At 43.2% G+C, this 19,452-nt stretch overlaps 2 protein-coding genes across 2 annotated transcripts; both read left to right on the top strand.

Moving 5' to 3' along the window:
• Positions 1 to 841: 841 nt before the first annotated feature.
• Positions 842 to 5,388, top strand: LOC113137601 (protein SOGA3-like). Its single transcript, XM_026319375.1, has 8 exons — positions 842 to 1,606; positions 2,081 to 2,305; positions 2,499 to 2,657; positions 2,767 to 2,835; positions 3,353 to 3,622; positions 3,710 to 4,090; positions 4,448 to 5,110; positions 5,251 to 5,388. Exons 1-8 carry the CDS (start codon positions 845 to 847, stop codon positions 5,359 to 5,361), a joined length of 2,640 nt encoding a protein of 879 aa, XP_026175160.1. The 5' UTR covers positions 842 to 844; the 3' UTR covers positions 5,362 to 5,388.
• A 1,518-nt stretch (positions 5,389 to 6,906) lies between these two features.
• LOC113136896 (uncharacterized) lies at positions 6,907 to 12,450 on the top strand. The gene is made up of 6 exons (XM_026318010.2): positions 6,907 to 7,316; positions 8,496 to 8,759; positions 9,596 to 9,931; positions 10,449 to 10,528; positions 10,628 to 11,519; positions 11,652 to 12,450. The coding sequence occupies exons 2-6, from the start codon at positions 8,616 to 8,618 to the stop codon at positions 11,907 to 11,909; spliced, it is 1,710 nt and encodes a 569-aa protein (XP_026173795.1). The 5' UTR covers positions 6,907 to 7,316; positions 8,496 to 8,615; the 3' UTR covers positions 11,910 to 12,450.
• Positions 12,451 to 19,452: the final 7,002 nt, after the last annotated feature.

Here is a 19,452-nt window from a genome sequence, read left to right as displayed (position 1 = left end):
TGAATTACAATCCTTATACTGTAAACCTCTTGCAAACTTTGGAAATAAGACCTTAACAAAAAAGTGAACATCTTTTGAAACTTTCAATCGCATCTCTGTTACCATGACAACTCCATATGCTAATGACAGCCAAAGGAGGTGACTGAAAGTTTCAGTAACTGGATTTTTTTGTAAACAATATTGTGTATATTTATTAAATCATTGCAATAGAAACAAGACACAACGTGAAACATATATTCTTAAACCTAGGATGGGTTAAAAAGTCTCAAAATAGGGAAATAAACAATGATCAGCCTCAACTAAAAAAAAAAAGAAAGTCATCAAGCCTGTTTTTAAACAGGTTTTTGCAACACAGAACTAATTCTATGGCGGGTCGGGGAGGAAGAGGACGCTTCCTCGTTTGACGTACCTCCGACGTCATGTGGCCCCTGCCCCTGCAGTAGCTGGTGGTTCCCTGTGTCAGCGGCTCCTCACAGTCTACTGCGGTAAGGATTCACCCATTCTCCGGAGCTCCCTGTGAATATGCATGTGCTTATAGTACGTTTTGGAAATATTCAATAGGCTTTGGGTCCAGTAGGCTACAGTCCATGTCGGGTTAAACAAGTGGACCTGCACCTCCCTTGGAAAGTTGGGTCGGGATGGATCAGGATGAGCAGGTGAGCGCCATCTAGTGGATTTGATTGCTGGGAGCATCTACTTCCAAATGAAGGTTTTAAGTAAAAGGTGGAACATAAGTTGAATTTAACCGAGCTGCGTGATTAAACGTTTGCACCTTCTACACGGATTTTTTTTAAATATTTTTTTGCTCCATTTGAAACTATATGATTTGGAGTCGGAGCGCAAAATGAAGCCGGCCGCCAGTGGCGCTACAGATCCTCCATCCTCATCAACATCCTCAGCAGACAATAGCGCAGGGAGGAGGAGGAGGAGGCAGCACCGGGCTCCCTCGCCGGCTGGAGCCCAGGAAGGAGCAACCAAGCGAGCTCCCAGACACCAAGGCAAAGCCAAATCTCCTGTTTCGGCAGGAGGGAGCAGAAACATCGGGGTGAAGGAGAGCCCGAGGTCCGCCGACGGAAGGGAGAGGGAGCCCGAGAGCCGCGGCGGAACAGCTGTTCACCCGGATGGTGCTGAAGCTGATGTAGTCGGAGCAAACAGGGCGGATGCTGTCGCAGACGCTCAGCGCACAGATTCATCAGCACCGGCCTGGCGCTCTGCTCTGCGCTTACCCTGGCTGAAAGGCGACTCCACCCAGCGCCTGTTGTCCGCCAGAGCCCCGTGCTCCTTTTCGGGCAAAGAGAAAGAGCAGAAACGCGGAGAGGAAGGCGACCACAGGGGCAGAAGCGGCGCGTCTGTGGGCTGCGGAGCGGGCCTCGGCTTGGGTTTGTGGAGAGGAGGATGCTTACAGGCTGAACTGATCCACTTCCATCTGCAGAAGAGGCTGAAGAGAAGCGGTGCGAACATGCAAACCAAGGCGGACAACGTGGGCGCAGAGGAGGCCGCGCAGGCAGAGCCGGAGCCGGCAGCAGAGGCGGGGTCCGTGACACAGCAGGAGCAGGCCCTGCAGGACGAGATGGAGCGACTGCTGGAGGAAAACGAAGATCTCAAGGTTTGATGTGATCTATACTTTGTTTTTATGTAGGCTTGTAGGCTGCCATACACTAAGGCAAATAGAAAGACTCCACACTTGTGGCCTGTGGTCCTATGAAAACTCTTTATTCTGGACTGTCACTAACCTGGAACATAGACAAGTAAATATCAATAAACAGGTGTCTAATTGGTTATTGATCATACTGGTATTGATATGCTAGGATCAATCATATCTCTTGTTAAGAACAGGCCACATATAGTGCCAAAAGCTGGGCTTTGCACTGCAAGTAAATACAGTACTTGCCATGTTGCCAGTTTCAGGAAATATCTGGGATTATTATGGCAACATCCAAATCAAGCACCGAACAGCCAGGAATAGTTTTTACATCATATATTCACCCATTACTCCGTCTGCAGATTTAAAAGTCAGACGCTACAATAAAAACAGACGTGATTCTGAACATACAATAATTTTTCTTTGTGGTTCCACTAGTGTGAGATTGAAGAGATGAGGACAGAGATGGATGAGATGAGAGACACTTTCTATGAAGAAGACACTTGTCAGCTGCAGGAGATGAGGCGTGAGCTAGAGAGAGCCAATAAAAACTGCCGGATCCTGCAGTATCGTCTGAGAAAAGCGGAGAGAAAGAGGCTGCGCTACGCCCAGACGGGAGAGATCGATGAGGAGCTGCTTAGGAGTCTGGAGCAGGACCTGAAGGTAGAGAGGGGAGGGGAGGCTGCTCAGTTCTGGGTGCAGTTTGCAGGGAGCTTGGTTTTTGTTTTTTTTGTCACGCATGACAACACCACATTTCCAGGAAGTCAGTGTTTCACAAGAAAAGACAAACTGCAACAGCTGGAAGCTCATACTCTGTTTTTTAGTGATTTATAAAATCCCAGTAAAATCCTTGCAGGTAGCGAAGGATGTGTCTGTCAGACTGCACCACGAGCTGGAAAAGGTGGAGGAGAAACGCACAAAGACAGAGGAGGAGAACGAAAAACTGAGACAGAAACTCATAGAGGTGGAAGTGACCAAACAAGCTCTGCAGAATGAACTAGACAAAACCAAAGAGGTAAGTAAACACCTACCTCTCCCCTTTAAATGACATCCATTAATGCTCATTAAACACGTTAAAAACAGTGGACATTACATTTTTTCCCCAATTTACTCTCCTGCAATAGTCTCAGAAGAGAAGAGGTAGCAAGGACATCCTGAAGACTGACAAGAAAGCAGCACAGACCACCACTGAGGTAATATGATGATAATAAAATAAAATAAATTCTGTCACTTCTTCTTTTTTCATGCATAAACAATCAACTAATAGAAAAAAATCATCCAAAATGCTCCAAAATGTGTGTCCTGTTCTTTGAATAACTACATATTTCGTTTGTCCACTTTGGTGCATATATGGGAGGTGCCTGGTCAGACACATATATGCTCAGTATAAAGTCCAGACATTAAAATATACAGATCTTCATCCTTATATAATTTTGCTTTTTGCCTGAGGCCACATCAAGTCAGAGCAAGTTCTCCAGTCATCAGAAAGATAAGATATTTAAATGAAAGCTCCAGCAGTTACTTCAGACTTAGCAGACGTCAAACACCCTCTTGGTCCGACGTTAGATAAGTTTGGCTCGGTGCAAAATCTTCTCTTCACTTTAATCTTAAATCCTTCCAAACCTTATGAACTTAGGGATTATTAAGTTTCCACTATTTGGTTTTAAATACACATTAGTGTTGACAGCCTGTATTCTCTCTGTCCTCCAGGAGGACAACGAGGACCTTAAGTGCCAGCTGGCTTTCATCAAAGAGGAAGCCGTGCTTATGAGGAAGAAGATGGCCAAGATTGACAAAGAGAAGGACCGTCTAGAGCAGGAGCTGCAGAAGTACCACTCTTTCTACGGTGAACTGGACAGCACCCATCCTAAGGGAGAGGCTGGAGGGCCGCCCACCACCCGTGAATCAGAACTGAAGCTACGGCTCCGCCTGGTGGAGGAGGAGGCCAACATCCTGGGGAGGAAAATTGTTGAGTTGGAGGTAGGAGCAGACAATGGTTCTTGGGGTTTTTAAGTGGATGTGTTATGATTTTTTTTTTCAATGAGCTTGTCACCCTCTTTCCTACAGGTTGAGAACCGTGGTCTGAGGGCTGAGCTTGATGACCTCCGTGGCGAAGGAGAAGGAGCAGGGAGCTCTGGCTGTGGGGCGATGGGTGGGCCGGGTGCAGGGCGAGGCCTGGGTGAAGATCTGACGGAGCTTCGACAGCAGCTGCAGTTGGTGGAGGATGAGGCCGAGCTTCTTAGGAGGAACCTAGCTGATGCTGAGGAACAGAACAAGAGGGTGACTACGGAGCTCAACAAGTTACGTTTTAAAGCCGGCACCCATGAGGGGGGAGCCAGGCATGGAGGAGGAGTCACAGGAGGTGCAGGGATTGATGGAGCAAAGACAGAAGCCCTGCAGGAAGAATTAAAGGCAGCAAGGCTACAGATCAATGATCTGAGTGGAAAGGTATGAAAGGTTCATTGATTACATTGACACAAATTTTATCATTTTGTCATGAATATGAATAGATAAAGCATTAAATATACTTAAATACTGTCTTTCTGACCTTATTGTAGTTACAAATTTAAAAGTATTTGAAAGTAGTTGTTAAATGAACTTTTATTTTGTAGAAATTTGATCAGGGGTAGAACTGTTAACTAAAATGGTGGTGGTAGGTCAAGTCAACAGGAAGAGGATTACCAAAGTCCTTTTGATTCATACTTGTAATTTTTTTTACCAAATTTCTTGGAAACCCATCCAACCGATGTCAGGCATGGCTAAAAACAATTCCCCACTCACCACCGCCTCCCTCTTTCCCTTCAGGTTATGCAGCTGCAGTACGAGAACCGTGTGCTCCTCTCTAACATGCAGCGCTATGATCTGGCCTCCCACCTCTCCCTGCGGCCCAGCCCCAGGGACAGCGACGCAGAAAGCGATGCAGGTGGTGCAACAAGCGGTCGCCGTGAAAGTGATGAGGACTCCACCTCCTCCCGCCTCCTTCCACCTCACCGCAAACGCGAGGGCCCTGTCGGTGGGGAAAGTGACTCAGATGAGGTCAGAAATACTAATGGCAGCAGCCGTTGCCTGACGCCCACCAGGGGCCTCTACACTCCCACGGGGCCCGAGGGTGCCGCCTCCTCACCCTTGGCCCGTTTCCTGCCTGGTGGCCGGTGCAGCTTGCGTGACAGACAGCAGATGGTTGACATCCGTGTAGAAGCGGAGAGGCTTGTTCGGACCATCGACCGGCTCATCGCTGACACGGCCACCATCATATCGGAGGCAAGAGTCTACGTTTCAAACGGTGACCTGATGTTCGGGAGAGGTGGTGAGGAAGGTGCAGAGGATGATGGGAGCAGGATCAGGGAACATGAGCTGCTGTATCGCATTAACGCTCAGATGAAGGCCTTCCGAAAAGAACTGCAAGCCTTCATAGACAGACTGGAAGTGCCAAGGCTTGAGGACAGGGAGACAGAGGAGCCGCTGTCGGTGAGAAAAAGAAAATATCTGTGTTTCATGGTGGTACTTGAAAGCACTCAACCTCTGTTAATTAATGGTGACTCTGTTTCTTCCTTTTTCTCACGTGACCAACCTCCTTCTTGTCATTCATTATGGTTTGTTCTCCCCAGATGTTCCAGCCCATCATTTTGCTCATCCTTATACTTGTGTTATTCTCTTCCCTCTCTTACGCCACCATCTTTAAACTCGTCTTTCTTTTTACTCTTTTCTTTGTTCTGTGATTTGCACCTCTTTTGATTTACACCATCCCTTGTGTGTTTTTGCTTCTGTTGATTTTTTATTTTTTATTTTTTTGACTTCCCTCATCATTTGTTGCCAAGGTAACCAAAAGCACAGGGAAAAGCTCAGCACTTGCCAAGGCTGCACTGACATTGTGGCTAGATTCAACACTGGAGTCTACATTTCCCATAAGACATTGCTGCCTGCATCAGTCCCTGAAGAAGGTGAGTTACAGTGTGTAACCGTGCTTTAAGAAAGATTATCACTTTACAAAATAGAAACAGATGCTTGTTTACATTGCAGTTGTTACTGCCCCAGTTCTATAAAAGTTTCCATTGTATCACCTGCTGTACGTCTGTAGGGTGAATAAAATGTAGTAAAGTTAAAAATAGGCCATCATCATCACTTTGCATTGCTTCGACAACAGACCACAGTTTTAGTAGAGGGTTGCATGACAACAATAAAATAGTTGCATAAAATGTCCTCTGCATGTGAAAATGTTAGTTAGATATGTCTGTTTGAAGCAATAATTTAGCTTTGATTACACAAGATAATTCGACTTGGGAACAGTAAGCATGACAAAATTCAGCTCTAGCGCTCATGGAGCACTTTTAGGACATCTCATACTTGTCGACTTATGATGGATGAGGCATCTGTCTTAAAAATAGACATTCTGAGAAATACGTTTCACTTTCTCATTGGGAATTGGATGAGAAGTTTGATACCATTTTCATATCTGTACTCTTAGTACGAAGCTAGAGCCAGCCAGAGTCAGCATTAAAATGGAGAAACCACTAGCCTGATTTTTTTTTTGTTCCCGCCCCCTTAACTCCTCAAATATCCGTAATTCACTGGGGGCAAAACAGGTGGAGGAATAATGGGATGATCCTTGGTAATTCAAACTGGAAGGAATTCTGATGAACATGTCGGGTGCCAAATGTCAGACCTTGTCTGGGTGACCCCAAATTCCCAACTGGACCCTTGATTAAAGCCAGGCGTTAATAATTGATGGTGTGGAGGATGAACAGTAGCAACTGTCGTCAGACACCACTCCAGCAGGATGAGTCAAGAACGTTGCAGCTTCAGGTTACTCCAGGACATTGTATGAGATCTCACATACTTTGCTCCTGTGCACAATATGAAACATAAAGTATGTGATGCATGTGTTGGTTGTGTTGCCTCAGCATCATTGTACAATATATAAACATATATAACTATTCAAACTGAGATTGTGTCAATACAAAATACTGAAAAATAGAACACAATATTTTGTAAGGCATCCACTCAAAAGCCTTTTTTTTCGTGACTACTTTCAATAAAGATATTATTGACCATGACACATTATTACTCACTTTGTCACCTACGCCCATTTGGCATCCCGTGTAAAAAACGGTTTGCAGCAGAGCCTGATCACAAGACAAAATCTGCCCAAGCATCCTAAAGCAGAGTAGCAACAGAGAAGCCTATTGGCCGAGAGGTTGCAGCAGCTGAAATAGCTTTGTAAACACTTTCCCGGGCTCTCTGAGAGCCCCAGTAATTATAGCCAGGATCCTGGTGACGACAGTTGTCCCATGGAGACTTGAAATGCTGGAATAAATTTGACATTATGATATTTGATCGCGTCTCCAATGGCGCGCCCACATAAACACGGGAGAGCGGTATAAAGGCTTGGGTACCCCCGCTGGAACAGAAGTTGTTTACCCGTTTCCCCCGGAATTATCATCCACAACTGAGGCGTAACTGGGAGAAAGGGGCCCTTTAAATCCAGTCCGCGGGGTTTTTACGTAACACGGCAGAGGAAAACTGACGGGGAAGCACCGGAGAGAGGGGACTTGTCAATTTGGCGACGAGGGGAGTGAATCTGTTGGAGAGGCCGAAGTGCGCAGAACGCACGGTGCGCACAGACCAGGCTGGTGATTTATACAGGAGAGCAGGGAATACTTTGATGTAGAGCGAGGTAAGGACCACTGCTTTATTACCGAGGCGTTAGGGACAATTACGAAATCCTTATGGTTTTGTGCCAAACATATTTTAAAATATTATTTAATAGCACAGAGGCTCATATAGTTAGTACACACGATCATTACTGGGAAAACGTGAAGTTCCCCAGGTAAACTATTTAAAGTCCACGTTGACTTATTTGTTATTTTGTGTAAATTTTTGTTTGTGTATTTGTTTGTTTTCTGTGCCTTTGCCCCGACATACAGTACATTGACGCCCCGGCCACGCAGCCAGTTTACTATGCATAGTTACAGGTTTATTAATATCTCTCCTCTTACATCACAGGTCGCAGGGAAGTGACTTGTACATTCAGGCACTTTCCACCAGGATACTTGTCATGTTCAGTGATGTCAACAACAACAACAACATAAGCTGGCTGTTTTAAATGTACTACTGAGTGTGGGCCAGGACACAGTTTAGGGGGTTTGGGGTTTGAGGTCTAGTCAAAAACAAACAAAGCTGTGTAAGAAAAGGTTTGTGACCCCTGCATGTAAAATCTAAAAAATAACAGTAATACACCAGCATGTTATCAGTGTATTTAGAAAAAGGGAATTATTGGAACAACCTAATTATATCAATTGGTAACATGCATATTTACTGTTAACAAGTTAGATCAACTTTAGTGATATAAATTATTTAAGGCATTGCTTTGGTTAAACCACTGATACAGATACACTGTTTTCAGTTTTGCGATCTAAGTCGGCAGTCATTTGTTTTTCCTCAAAATAGCACCAAAATACATGGGAAATGGTCTTGAAGTAGACTGTAGGAACAACGACATGCCTTAAGCCTTACACAACTGATGGCATGCTTGCACCATTGAGTCAAGGTCTGAGAAAATGGCCACCCCTGTGCATGTTTGACATTTTTTTTCTTTCCAAGTCATGAGGTGCACAGAGGCAGGCAGTAGGTCAAGGTACCCAGAGTCTAAACAGTTGCACTGCTGTCACGCAACACTCTTGTCCACACGTGCTGCCCAGGCAGATTTACATGCTTGTGAGTTTTGGACAAGAATGCTAAAGGAAAGGGGTTGTAAATATCTGACCTTTGTGAGCGCATTAACTGTACGTACGCCAACTATTAACAACCCTTTTTATCACTTCTTGATCTCTTCCCTATGTGTTTGTGTTCATAGTGTTTCCAGGTCATCTATCCTTCCATTTCCCCACTCACAACCCTACAGTGACAGAAAAGTGTAACAGGAGAAAGAGGGAAACCATTTAAAAAGGCCCCTGGGCACTGAGTGGCCTGCGTCATGGCAGCCATCGATCTAGAGCGTGGCCTGGAACACAGCGGCCGGGGCTGGGGGCAAGAGAGGCCAGAGCTGATGGACAACTTTGACTCTGAGATGCAAGAGTGGGAGGACCAACTGCAGGACATCCAAAGGAAAATTGAAGAGGTAAAGATGAAAAAATGATCTCGGGCTTCATGATGCATTGAATGTATTAGCTGCGTCAATGCAGTGTGAACTATAGCTTAGTTTAGGACAGTGAGGGGGAATTTGGCATATAATGTGTAAAAAATGGGGTTTGAGGAGCAACTCTTGTTTCAATGTCTCAAACATTTTCCTCTCTTGCTTAATTCAGCTTTACTGTACAATATTGCATCTACTGATGTAGGAATATAGAGCTAAAATTCTTCTGTCTTAACCAGAAAGATTTTTTTTAAAAATATCACAGGACACTCAAACATCACTGAGATTCATTTAGGAGTTTAAATGGCCTCAAATGGCTGCGTTTCCAGGTTATGAAGTGCTTTTGTTATCCCTAGAGAGTGTTCATTGGCATAATATGCATGGGTGTGTATTGCACGTGTGTGTGTGTGTGTGTGTGTGGTTGTAATAAATTGCTGGCAACACACAGACTAACTTTACTTTGTGCCCTTGTTGGAGCAATGATACAGACAAATGTTAACAAGCTAATTAAACTGATGTGCTGACAGACACACACACACACACACACAGAGTCTGAAAATAGATACTAAAGTTAGTATTAAAGGCACCAGTGGGATACAGATGCTTGTGTTAAGTGGAATAACATGGGTCATAAATATAGGTGATGTTGTGCAATGGTTTTGTGATAATTATAAGACATGTTTGTTGCGTAAACAGTTCCTGTTGTTGAGCTGCAGATTGCGTATAGCTGTGTACAATATGTGCACTCAGAAGTACAATTGTAGTGAATTAAGAGGAAATAAGCAGGACGTTGGTAATGTTTTCTTCTTTTCGTTTTACAGTTGTACAATGAAGTTCAGGCCCGCAGAGGCACAAATGATGTCACTACTGACAACCAGAAAAATGCCAGTGAATTGGAGTGTGGTCTCGGGCACCATGGCAATGGCTTTTTTGCACCAGGCCATCACAGCATGAATCCTCCTGGGGCTATAACTGTGCCACATCACTATAGTAATAGCTGTAACCATCAATCTAATGGGTACAGCTACCCCATGAGTCATCAGAATGGCTACGGTTACTGCCACACCAATGGCGTTTCAGGGATCGGAGACTTGTTGCAGGATTATTTGGGGCAGGGGAAACCAATGAGCCGGAAGAACAATGGAGCTCGCCATGTGGTAAGTCGAGGGAAAGCAATTCTGATCATTTCCCAGCCTTGTGCCTCGTTCTGTTGGCATTTGCACATCCGATGAAACCAGATAGGCGGACATGACATTAGTCAAAGCTGGGGTTCAGTTAGGAACATATTGATTACACTTTACTGGTTCCTTGAAGTCTGCTTACACAGACAGGTTACCAAATAGGAGTTAGTTTCACATACTTTCACCGTGGCCTTTCCCAACTCCTACACTTTCCTAACTCCTGACAGAGCAGTTGAGATGAAAGCCAAGACTGTTTCCTGGTCCATATGAAACACCACATGCACTGGCAACATTAAAGTACAGTAGATCAGAATCATTTTAGCTGTGCTATATCAGGTGGTAGGTCAGGTCACTTTCAGTTTTGGTAAGGTACAGTAAAGGGAATCTCAGCAGTGAGCCAGAAGAAGCACACGCTAATTTAAAAGTTTTTAAATATAGTTTACAGAGGTTTATATGGACTGTTTTCAAATATATGTTTTCCCATCTCTCTTAGCACTTCAGTGACACAATTAAAGTGAGCCAGGACATCCCTGTGTACCAGAACCAGATCAGAAAAAGATCTGGAACTGAAAGGTAAGGTTTAACGTCTTGGCAACATATACTTTATAGAATGAAATTGTGAAATTTATTTTGTTCGTGTTCCGATTTGTAATCATTTTTAAATGAAACTAGGTTAGGCCAAGAACAGTTTCTGGGAAGTTTTGAGGAGGCCGAAAACAGGAAGAACAGAGTGTCTCATATGAAAAGCCCCCCTCGAAAAGAGGGGTGCCCGAACAAAGAAAACACAGGTGCCAAGCCTCCTCTTGGACAAAGGGATGCTCTTGCTCTGCAGTCACGCTCGCAGCTCCCAGTGACGATGGCTGAATCTCCTGCTCTAGACAGAAAGTCCTTCAGTCCAGGCATCCTGGGAGATAGGAAGTGTAGCAGCCCCTCTGTTCTCAGGAAGTTTGGAGCCATGCTCCAGGAAAATGAAGGCAAAATGCTCACTGAATCAGGGGTGGTGACCCATCAGGGACCAGCCACGGAGCCGAAGTGCCCAACCCCTGGCTGTCAGCGCAGAGCTGTGGGAGCCACTGCAGTCACCAGCAGGGTACCCATGTGCATGCCTACCCAAAAATGCCAAGCAGATTCCAACGTGCTGTCTGGAGAGATAGAACCTGGCCAAGAATGGGTATCAGACTCTGTTAGACAGAACAACAAGGATCAGAGAGGAGGCTACAGCAGTTCTAAAGGACCCCAGCCCAGTCCTCAGCAGTCCCAGAGGAGATCACAGGTAGCAGGGAGTCAAAAGATTAGACCCAGGGCAAACAGTGGGGCAGACAGGGATGGAGGACGGAAACCTGGACACCAACATGTGGAGCCCAAAATGGACTACAGGGTCTCAAGTGCTGCATCTGGAGCTCAGAGGATCCAGAGGGGTGGGTCAGGGGGACAGGAGTTGCCAGGCTGTGGCCAAATGAGAGATGAAGGACTTATTGAGCTACTGGACATGCTGGATATTCAACATGAGTATAGCTCAAGTCCTAGAACAGGACACACATCTATCCGACAGGAGCCACAGCAGGTAGATTCCTTTCTGTTTTTCATTCATCATTAGTTGTGGCATTAGGACCATCTTTACTTACTGTATTAATGTAAGAGCAAACAGTGAAGCACATAAATGCTGACGTGTCTTGTAATGTCTTGTAATATCCAGGTAAACACAGCCGAGTTGTCCCCAGTAAAACCGAGGAGGAACTTCTCTCGTCCCGCGCGGCCAGCTAATCAAAGACCTCCGTCCAGATGGGCCAGCCACACCTCGACTGCCAGGATCACCACGCCATCAGGCCCAGTGTACCGCCCCCCTACCCCCGTTACTCGTTCCCCAAGCCCAATGACCAGAAACGCAAGTCCTGCCCTAAAGCAAAGATCTCTGATTTCCTATTCTCTTCAGACGGAGACTGTCATAATGTGATTCTTCTGCATCTTAATAAATCTGGGTCCCTTCACCAAGCAAAAGCCACCAATGGTTCCCACCTAGTGCCCTCTCTGTGTAAATAGTTAGCACTTTTCTGTCTAAAAAAATATTTTAAGCAAGCGAAGAAACACTTCACTTCACCTTGATGTAAATTTCAAGAGAAAATCCATCAACAAAATTCTCCAGTGTTGCTGTGGCTTTTTGCTTCTTCTGTGCCAAACCTTTGCCAGCACTCCAACTAATTTCTTTTTTGCAGTATCCTCCCGTTGTCCATTTTCCTCTTTTTTGTATTAAATTTCAGGTGTTTTTCTGTATAATAAGATTTAGCATGCAGCCCTAGTTTGAGGGTGCATGCTCATTTGTTTAATCCTCGCAGTTGCCGTGTTGAATCACGTCCAGTATGAGTGGATTAAGTTGCAACTGTGCTCTCCCAGCAGCAACGTGCTGTCAACAACAGTGTGTTTTACTGTATCATATTTCAGAAACAGTCTTTCAAAGTAATATATTTAAGTTGTTCAAATAACGGCTGTGACAAATGACTATGATATGCCTTTAATGTATTTTTTTCTTGGTAATAAATATCAGCAGTTTGACATAAAGATTCTGACTCTCTCTGTTGCAGCGCAGCATCGTCTTGTTTCATCAAAGGTGGCTCGTGTTTTAGGGTGTTTTATTGCATGTTAACCCTCTGGTTATCTAATGCCAGCAGCCCTGCTTGTTAATACAGTTGAAAGCTGAGGTATTGTTATTTGTTATTTTCATTAACTGTCCAAACAACATCAGTTTCCCTGCTATGTCAAGAAAAACCAAAAAACTGCCTCTATAAAATCTGTTCCCTGTAAACAGGGAGGCTCATACATGACATAACGTGATATCCTGGGTTTGATTATATAAAAAAAATTGTTATGATCAGTATGCTGTGAACTGTATTAACACCACCCAGTGTTAGTTCACGAGCAGTTATGTTACCCGTTGTTACCAGGGTATCCAGTGTGCAGCAAGGGCGGAGTAATTGTGCTCCACGACGGATCGTATATCAGACTCTCTGTTTCTCGCCTCATAAGACTGCATCAACAACCTCTGCCTTCCCCAACACCTCACACTCTCAATTTCACAGGCATGGAGAACAAAGTTTCATTTGCATGTCATGCAGATTTTCTCACCAAATTACCAATTTTCTATGCACAGATGCACGTGTATGCACCCTGCCACACATATGCTGTACACATGTACGCACTTTTCTGGTGGACGTAAGCAGCGTGAACTAACATGTAAAGGCTGGGTGGGTGTACGGAAGTCCCTGGGCCCCATGATGCCTCAGCCCCTGTCACCCAACCTCTTGGCGCTATGCAGCACCTCGGACAGAAATAGCAAGCGTGACGTGTGTTTTGGTGCCAGAAATCTTACCCTGCTGTCTTTTGAGGGTATAAATAAAGATTGGAAGGTGGGGTGTTGGTTCCTCTCTCTGTTTCTTTTATCTTGCTCCTCACTATTTCTGCCTCCCAATTAAATATCAAATATTCAATATTAAAGCTTTCACATTGGACAAGGACAGGCCTTTTTGTCTTCCACCACCAGTATCCATTAGACATTCTTAATATGTTTTCATCAAATAAAACTTGTTTTTAATCTTAATTTCTGAGGCATCCTGTTGGCCATCACTCTTTTTTCCTCATCAGTCCTCCTGCTAATTCCTGGCAAGCTGCTTCGTGTATAATCAAACTGTTCAACAGGAGAAAACAGTATATACACAGTATAACATAAAAAACAGTGTCGCCTCCCTTTGCTTCGCTTGCCATTCATTTCTCCCTGCTTCCACAACTGAGGACACTTCGAGCAGACGGACACAGTGTGGCAGAGCTTGGCACTCCATGTTCTCCACTGGACAGTCTATTCATAAGACCAGAGACAGACAGATGACAGAGAGCGAAAGAAAGGGAACACAAGAGGAGACAGCTGAACTGTAGCCATGGTTACCCTGACGTCAGCAGGCCTAGTTATCACACTCACAAAAACTTATAGGAGTGTGCCTGCTGAGTTACAAAACATATCACACTTATATGTTTGTTTCATGAATGTGCACCACCATATGGACATTAAGCCTTTTTTATGACACCCGGGAACAAGCGTCATCTGTTCTCGTGGCTTTATTTTACAGAAACCAAAATTGATGCGTACAATTGGTTTGTGGGAAAATATTTTTTTCACAGCAGATATTTTGACATGCAATAGAAGGAAAAGCAGGTGCAGTTAATGGAACTGAGCAATTATTGAAGTTACTAGCTACACGTAAGTTTCCTAAAAGTCAAAATGTTGGTTGTAAAAGGATTTTGAACCACTCAGTGTTTAACATTATGTGACATTAGTTTGGACTCTTATTTCAGTTTACTTCCTGTCTCACTCGTTTTGTTTTTCAACATTAAGTTCACCTATGTTTGTTAGTTTAAGCCTAGCCCATATCTTTGTTACAGTTTCCTGCTCTCATTTTCAGTTCTGCTTACACTTACCTGTTTGTAACTGGTGTTGACCCCTACACTTGGTCCATCTCATCTTTTTTGAGGAAAGGTGTGACAGAGTGTTTCTGTAAAGGTCAAGCAATCCTGTAAATAGCTAAGACCACTGCAAACATGATAAAACTTGATATGTGTATTTAAGAATTACATTTGTAAAAACACAATGGTGTTTTCCTGTCATAACATGAAAAGTAACCCCTTCAAGAAAACATGGGCTCTAAAGATAATGTTCTAAAATAAATTATTGCAACCAGGGACATTCTGGTCTTCTGCAAGTCTGTGGGCTTTTATGATGAATAATATAAGCCATAAGTGGGTTTACTAAGCGCTGATAATTAAAAGTTCACTGATAGAGACAGACTGTCTACACATTAGTTGCTAGGCAGACTTCAAGCTGGATATAACTTCTATAGATGCGTGATTATGAGTGTCTGAATAAGCCTCTGGTGGCTGACATAATGTCTTTGTGGAAGCATGTGCAAACCTCATGTTTTTTGGGGTTTTTTTTAACCTTTTCTCACTCACATCCACCTGTCCCCTGTCCGCTGTCCCCTGTCCCCTGTCCCGCCAAGCCTTTCATTCATTGCTGTTAGGTTTAAGGGTCCACACTGAAATTCTCAACATGTGTCAGTTGCTGCTGCAGCAGACTAAAAATAGACAGCCTTGTTAACTGCCACATGTGTGCATGTCACAAAATGTGAAAAGACTAACAAGACCACCCTGTTCAAGAGGTTATACATAAAAGGGACCGATGACCAAGACTGAGCAGCTTTGCAGGGTTCTGCAGTTCTTTTCTATGCGTTACATAATGTGAGTCTTATATATTTGTCTAGATACCATAAAAAAAACTAATACAACAAAGTCTTTTTTTTGACTCTGATCAATTTCAGCAGAAGGCACACTCATATGTTTAAATCAAATAGTCACTTTATAATTTAGTTTCCTAAAGCTGCAGTTATACTTCCTTTAAACTATGCACAGCTTGGATTCCTTGCAAATATTAATGCCACACATGTGCAAAATGACAGCAGCAACACTTGAACACAACACAACAATTGAAGAAAGTATGTGAACAATGGTGCAGAGCCACAGTCTACATGTACGCATGGGTAAAAAGTATGTATAGGCAGCTTAACTGTAAATCACACTAATGGAAATTAGGTTGCAATCTTATTGATCCTGCTGTGATCTGAAAATGGCTTTGATCCCTGTTACATATAAAACAATCCCATTAATAGATAATTCTCTTAGTAAAAGCATAAACATTTCTCCTTCAACTTCAGCTCAGGGTTGTCACACATTCTAGTGGTGAAATCCTATGGCTGAAGGATATACAGTCCTTTACAGTAGATGCTACCACAATCGAGTCCTGTGTTTTTGTATCGCATTGGTTCCTGGTTGTCAATTCTGTTTATCAGAAACCTTGATCAGTAAACTGTTGGTCATCTCCTGGGAGCGTTGACGGCTTAAGTTATGAATTCAGGGGTCAAACCTGTTTAAATGCCACCACTCTACACTTTCTGTCAACTTTATCTGCAAAGTACAAACTACAGTCTGCTGGACTGGGGCTAGTGTCACGATTCAGCCTGCTCTATCTTCGTCCACCTGTCCGAACTGTCAGTGGGTCTCTCTCCGTCTGTTGAAACGGCCATATCAAATGCTGGATGAGAACTGCAGCAGGACAAGATGTGGGACCATCAAAGACAGCTGTGAGGACCCTAAAGGGCCCTTGAGAATTTCAGACCTCTCCATTAAAATAGAATGGGGCCCAAATATCTCTCCTTTGAAAGACAATCCATAAGTCTCGCCTTTCAAAACAAGAGCAGGGTGCTCTCGTGGGATTAGCTGGTGTTGCCCGGCAGAGGTGCCTATAGTGGTCTATCTATCGTGACCCCTTTTAATTTGGATTCAGTGGAATGGTTAGCTGGGAGCAACTATATGGCCTGCAGTCTGTGGCACGCACACACATGTTCACCTCATACCAATAATAATGCACACACCAAAGAGATGAACCAAACCACTGACTGACATTACCATCTCACGTCACTACTATGGTTATTGTATTAAACATTCATGCACATAAACCTGGTCAATTCAATGATAAAAAGAACCACATACACCCACATCCATCAACGCTCCATCATTGGCTGGACAAGAACGAGTCTGACCAGGAACAAAAGGTATAAGATTAACTGTAAAATGAAACTGGAGTCATTGGGTTGCTCTTACTGTGGGCAGGTTGGGGGAACAAATACCAGACACAGATGTTTAATGTCTTCACCTTGCAGAAGGAACTGACGAGCTGAAATGAGATCCCGAGTAAAGCAAGACACATCTGTCACATCTCTCCCTCCTAAATCTGTAGAGACTCCTTCGCAGCATGTGTAGTAAAGCTAGCTAACAAATGTTCTGATATATTCAGTGGTGATGGGACTGATTGAAAGAGCTTTTCTGTGTTTATTATGTTGCTTCAAGGTGACAATGAGCATAAAGTTAGTGGAATTACTCAAACCTACTTATCATAAAAACATCCCATCACATGTCTACACTACACTCAGTCAAATATACCTGTGAGTAATGCAGTCTAATTTAACAGTCCTGACATAATGCTGCATTCATGAAGGCTATTAATATATATATATTTGATATATAGGCAACAGAGTGGTATCAAGCTTTTATTTCTTAGCAATAAAGCAATTAATGTCAAACTATACCTTTAAATATACTGAAGCAGGTTTTGTAGGATGAGAAATAAGGACAATAGTACTAAACCCCTGATCAGTGTTGTGTGTATATGTACAGTATATGTACTGTATGTTAGCACAATCTACTAACACGGTGATGGTAATTACGTATGGTATAATTTTGCATAAACCCACAACTCTACTTTGCATGGTGCCAACAGTACAGGCTTGCATTTATGTAATTTTGGTGAAAATATTTAATGCCTGTCACAGTCTTCTTTAGAAACGTCAGACTACAAAACAAAAATAGACTGTACGATCATACTCTACTGTATTTGGAAACAAAGAATACACGCAATAAAAACTTTATGATTTTAGAAGCCATCATAGTAATGACATGATGCCTGGTTGTTATAAATGGTTCAGTAGCACCAGGCTTAGTGAGGCCTGTCACTTGATAGGCTCTAATGGTGTTAGGTCGATGATGGTTACAGTAGGCGTGAGGTAATTCCTGGCTGCTGTACCAATGAGATACTCTGTCTGTGAATCTCAGCTTTGGGGTTAGAAATACTGATGACTTACTACACATGAATGTATAGATATAACATGTATGGCTGCAATGCGGAACAATATGGCAACGGCAATATTACACTGCATACTTTGAAAAAGTTACTCAAGCGAAAAAAACTATCAATTATATTGCACGTTTTTAGATTTAAACATAGTACTTTCGTGAGCCCACATATGCTTAACGGACACGACCAGTGGACTGAGCTCACCAACAAGGTCAGAAATAATCCACAGAACAATCCAACAACAATGCTCTACTGTGAGCCTTGGGGTGGCGAGAGATGTGGATGAGATGGGACTATTTGTGGAGGGATCGGAGACAGGGTGAGTATTTTCTGTAGTGTGAAGAGTTAGACCACAGAAGGCATTTGGCCAGGACATGATAGCACATATGAGGGAGCTAAAGGGCAGATACGAAAACATATAAGTGTCTCCTGTCTGTCTGCCTTTGTACACGGAAACTACAGCATGTCTGGCCATATCATATAAAGCATAAACAGACCAGAAGCACTGGTGCCACAGGTCTCAAGCCCACTGCCGAATCCTCACCCATACATATTCAATCTAAATATAAGCTCTGATTCCATAAGATGTACATCTTGCAGTGTCTCATAGCATGGCAGCTGAGGCAATGACCTACATCTTATATATTATTGGCATATTTATAGTACAATGCATGCAAGTCCTGCTGCTGAGTCGCATAATAGAAAAAAAAACCACACACATTGATATGTATGATAAAAGTTTTTTTAAATCTGGAAACTGTGAAACATCCCTGCCTACTTGTTGTGTTGACTAGGCCCTGCCGTGAGGACAAAGCATATGAAGTAATATTGTTTGTGATGTCTGTGGAGGGGACAAAGTCTATTTAGAGCCTACCCAAAGCATCCAAAAGCAGAAGCACATCTTTTGTTATTCAACAGCTCTAAAACAAAACAGCCAAAGTCTGGCTCATTAAACCTTGTTTTTCAGTCAAGTCACAACCGAGCTGAAAACACTCAGCCTGTGGTTTTTTTCAGTTGGCAAATACTGCAGCTCAGCTTCTTTGTAGAAGTGGTCTCGGTTTAAGCAAAGTCTCACTGTGACGAAAACCTTAAACGTTCAGGTGCATTCAAATTCAGCAACTGGGGTATATTCAGGTACTTCAATCGACACCAGTTACTGCAGAGCAAGTATTTGTGGACCCACAGTCAGCATCTGCAACAACTATTGTAGGGAGATGGGTGAGAAAACATGTTATTCATCTAGATTAGTTCAGAGCATTAATTTATTCCTCTGTAGAAAATAATGTGTAATTTGATTAAAAAGGTGTCATTACTGCCAAACTCAGTGGCATAAGCTGTTGAAAAAGTAAGAACCTGAACATTAACATCTCTACGAACATCAGCTTTATCTACATCTCCCACAATACATGTAGTTTACTTGCAGATAAACTACATGAACAGTTTCATCACAAAACAAGTATATATACACTTCAATGTTAACTGCAGCTAAAAGATTTACTACTATGCCCTTGTATGCAAGAAAACATCAAAATGACAGGATCACAATAGCCTGTTAATCCTGAGTTCTCAGTGTTTTTACCTTTTTGGAGTCACATGGAGAAAATATCTGTCCAATAGCTCCATCCTGTGGACTCCTGTGCATTTAGATTAACTCAAGACACACATTGCAAACAGGCCTGTGGATCAGTGCCACTTCAGTCTCTGCATTTTCAAAGAATCCTGTAATAAATTTCATTATGTTTTTAACAACAAAAAAAATCCTCCAATA

The sequence above is a fragment of the Mastacembelus armatus genome, chromosome 24 (genome assembly GCF_900324485.2).
Source record: "Mastacembelus armatus chromosome 24, fMasArm1.2, whole genome shotgun sequence".
NCBI classification, from domain to species: Eukaryota; Metazoa; Chordata; class Actinopteri; order Synbranchiformes; family Mastacembelidae; genus Mastacembelus; species Mastacembelus armatus.
This window is presented reverse-complemented; position numbering and strand designations above follow the sequence as displayed.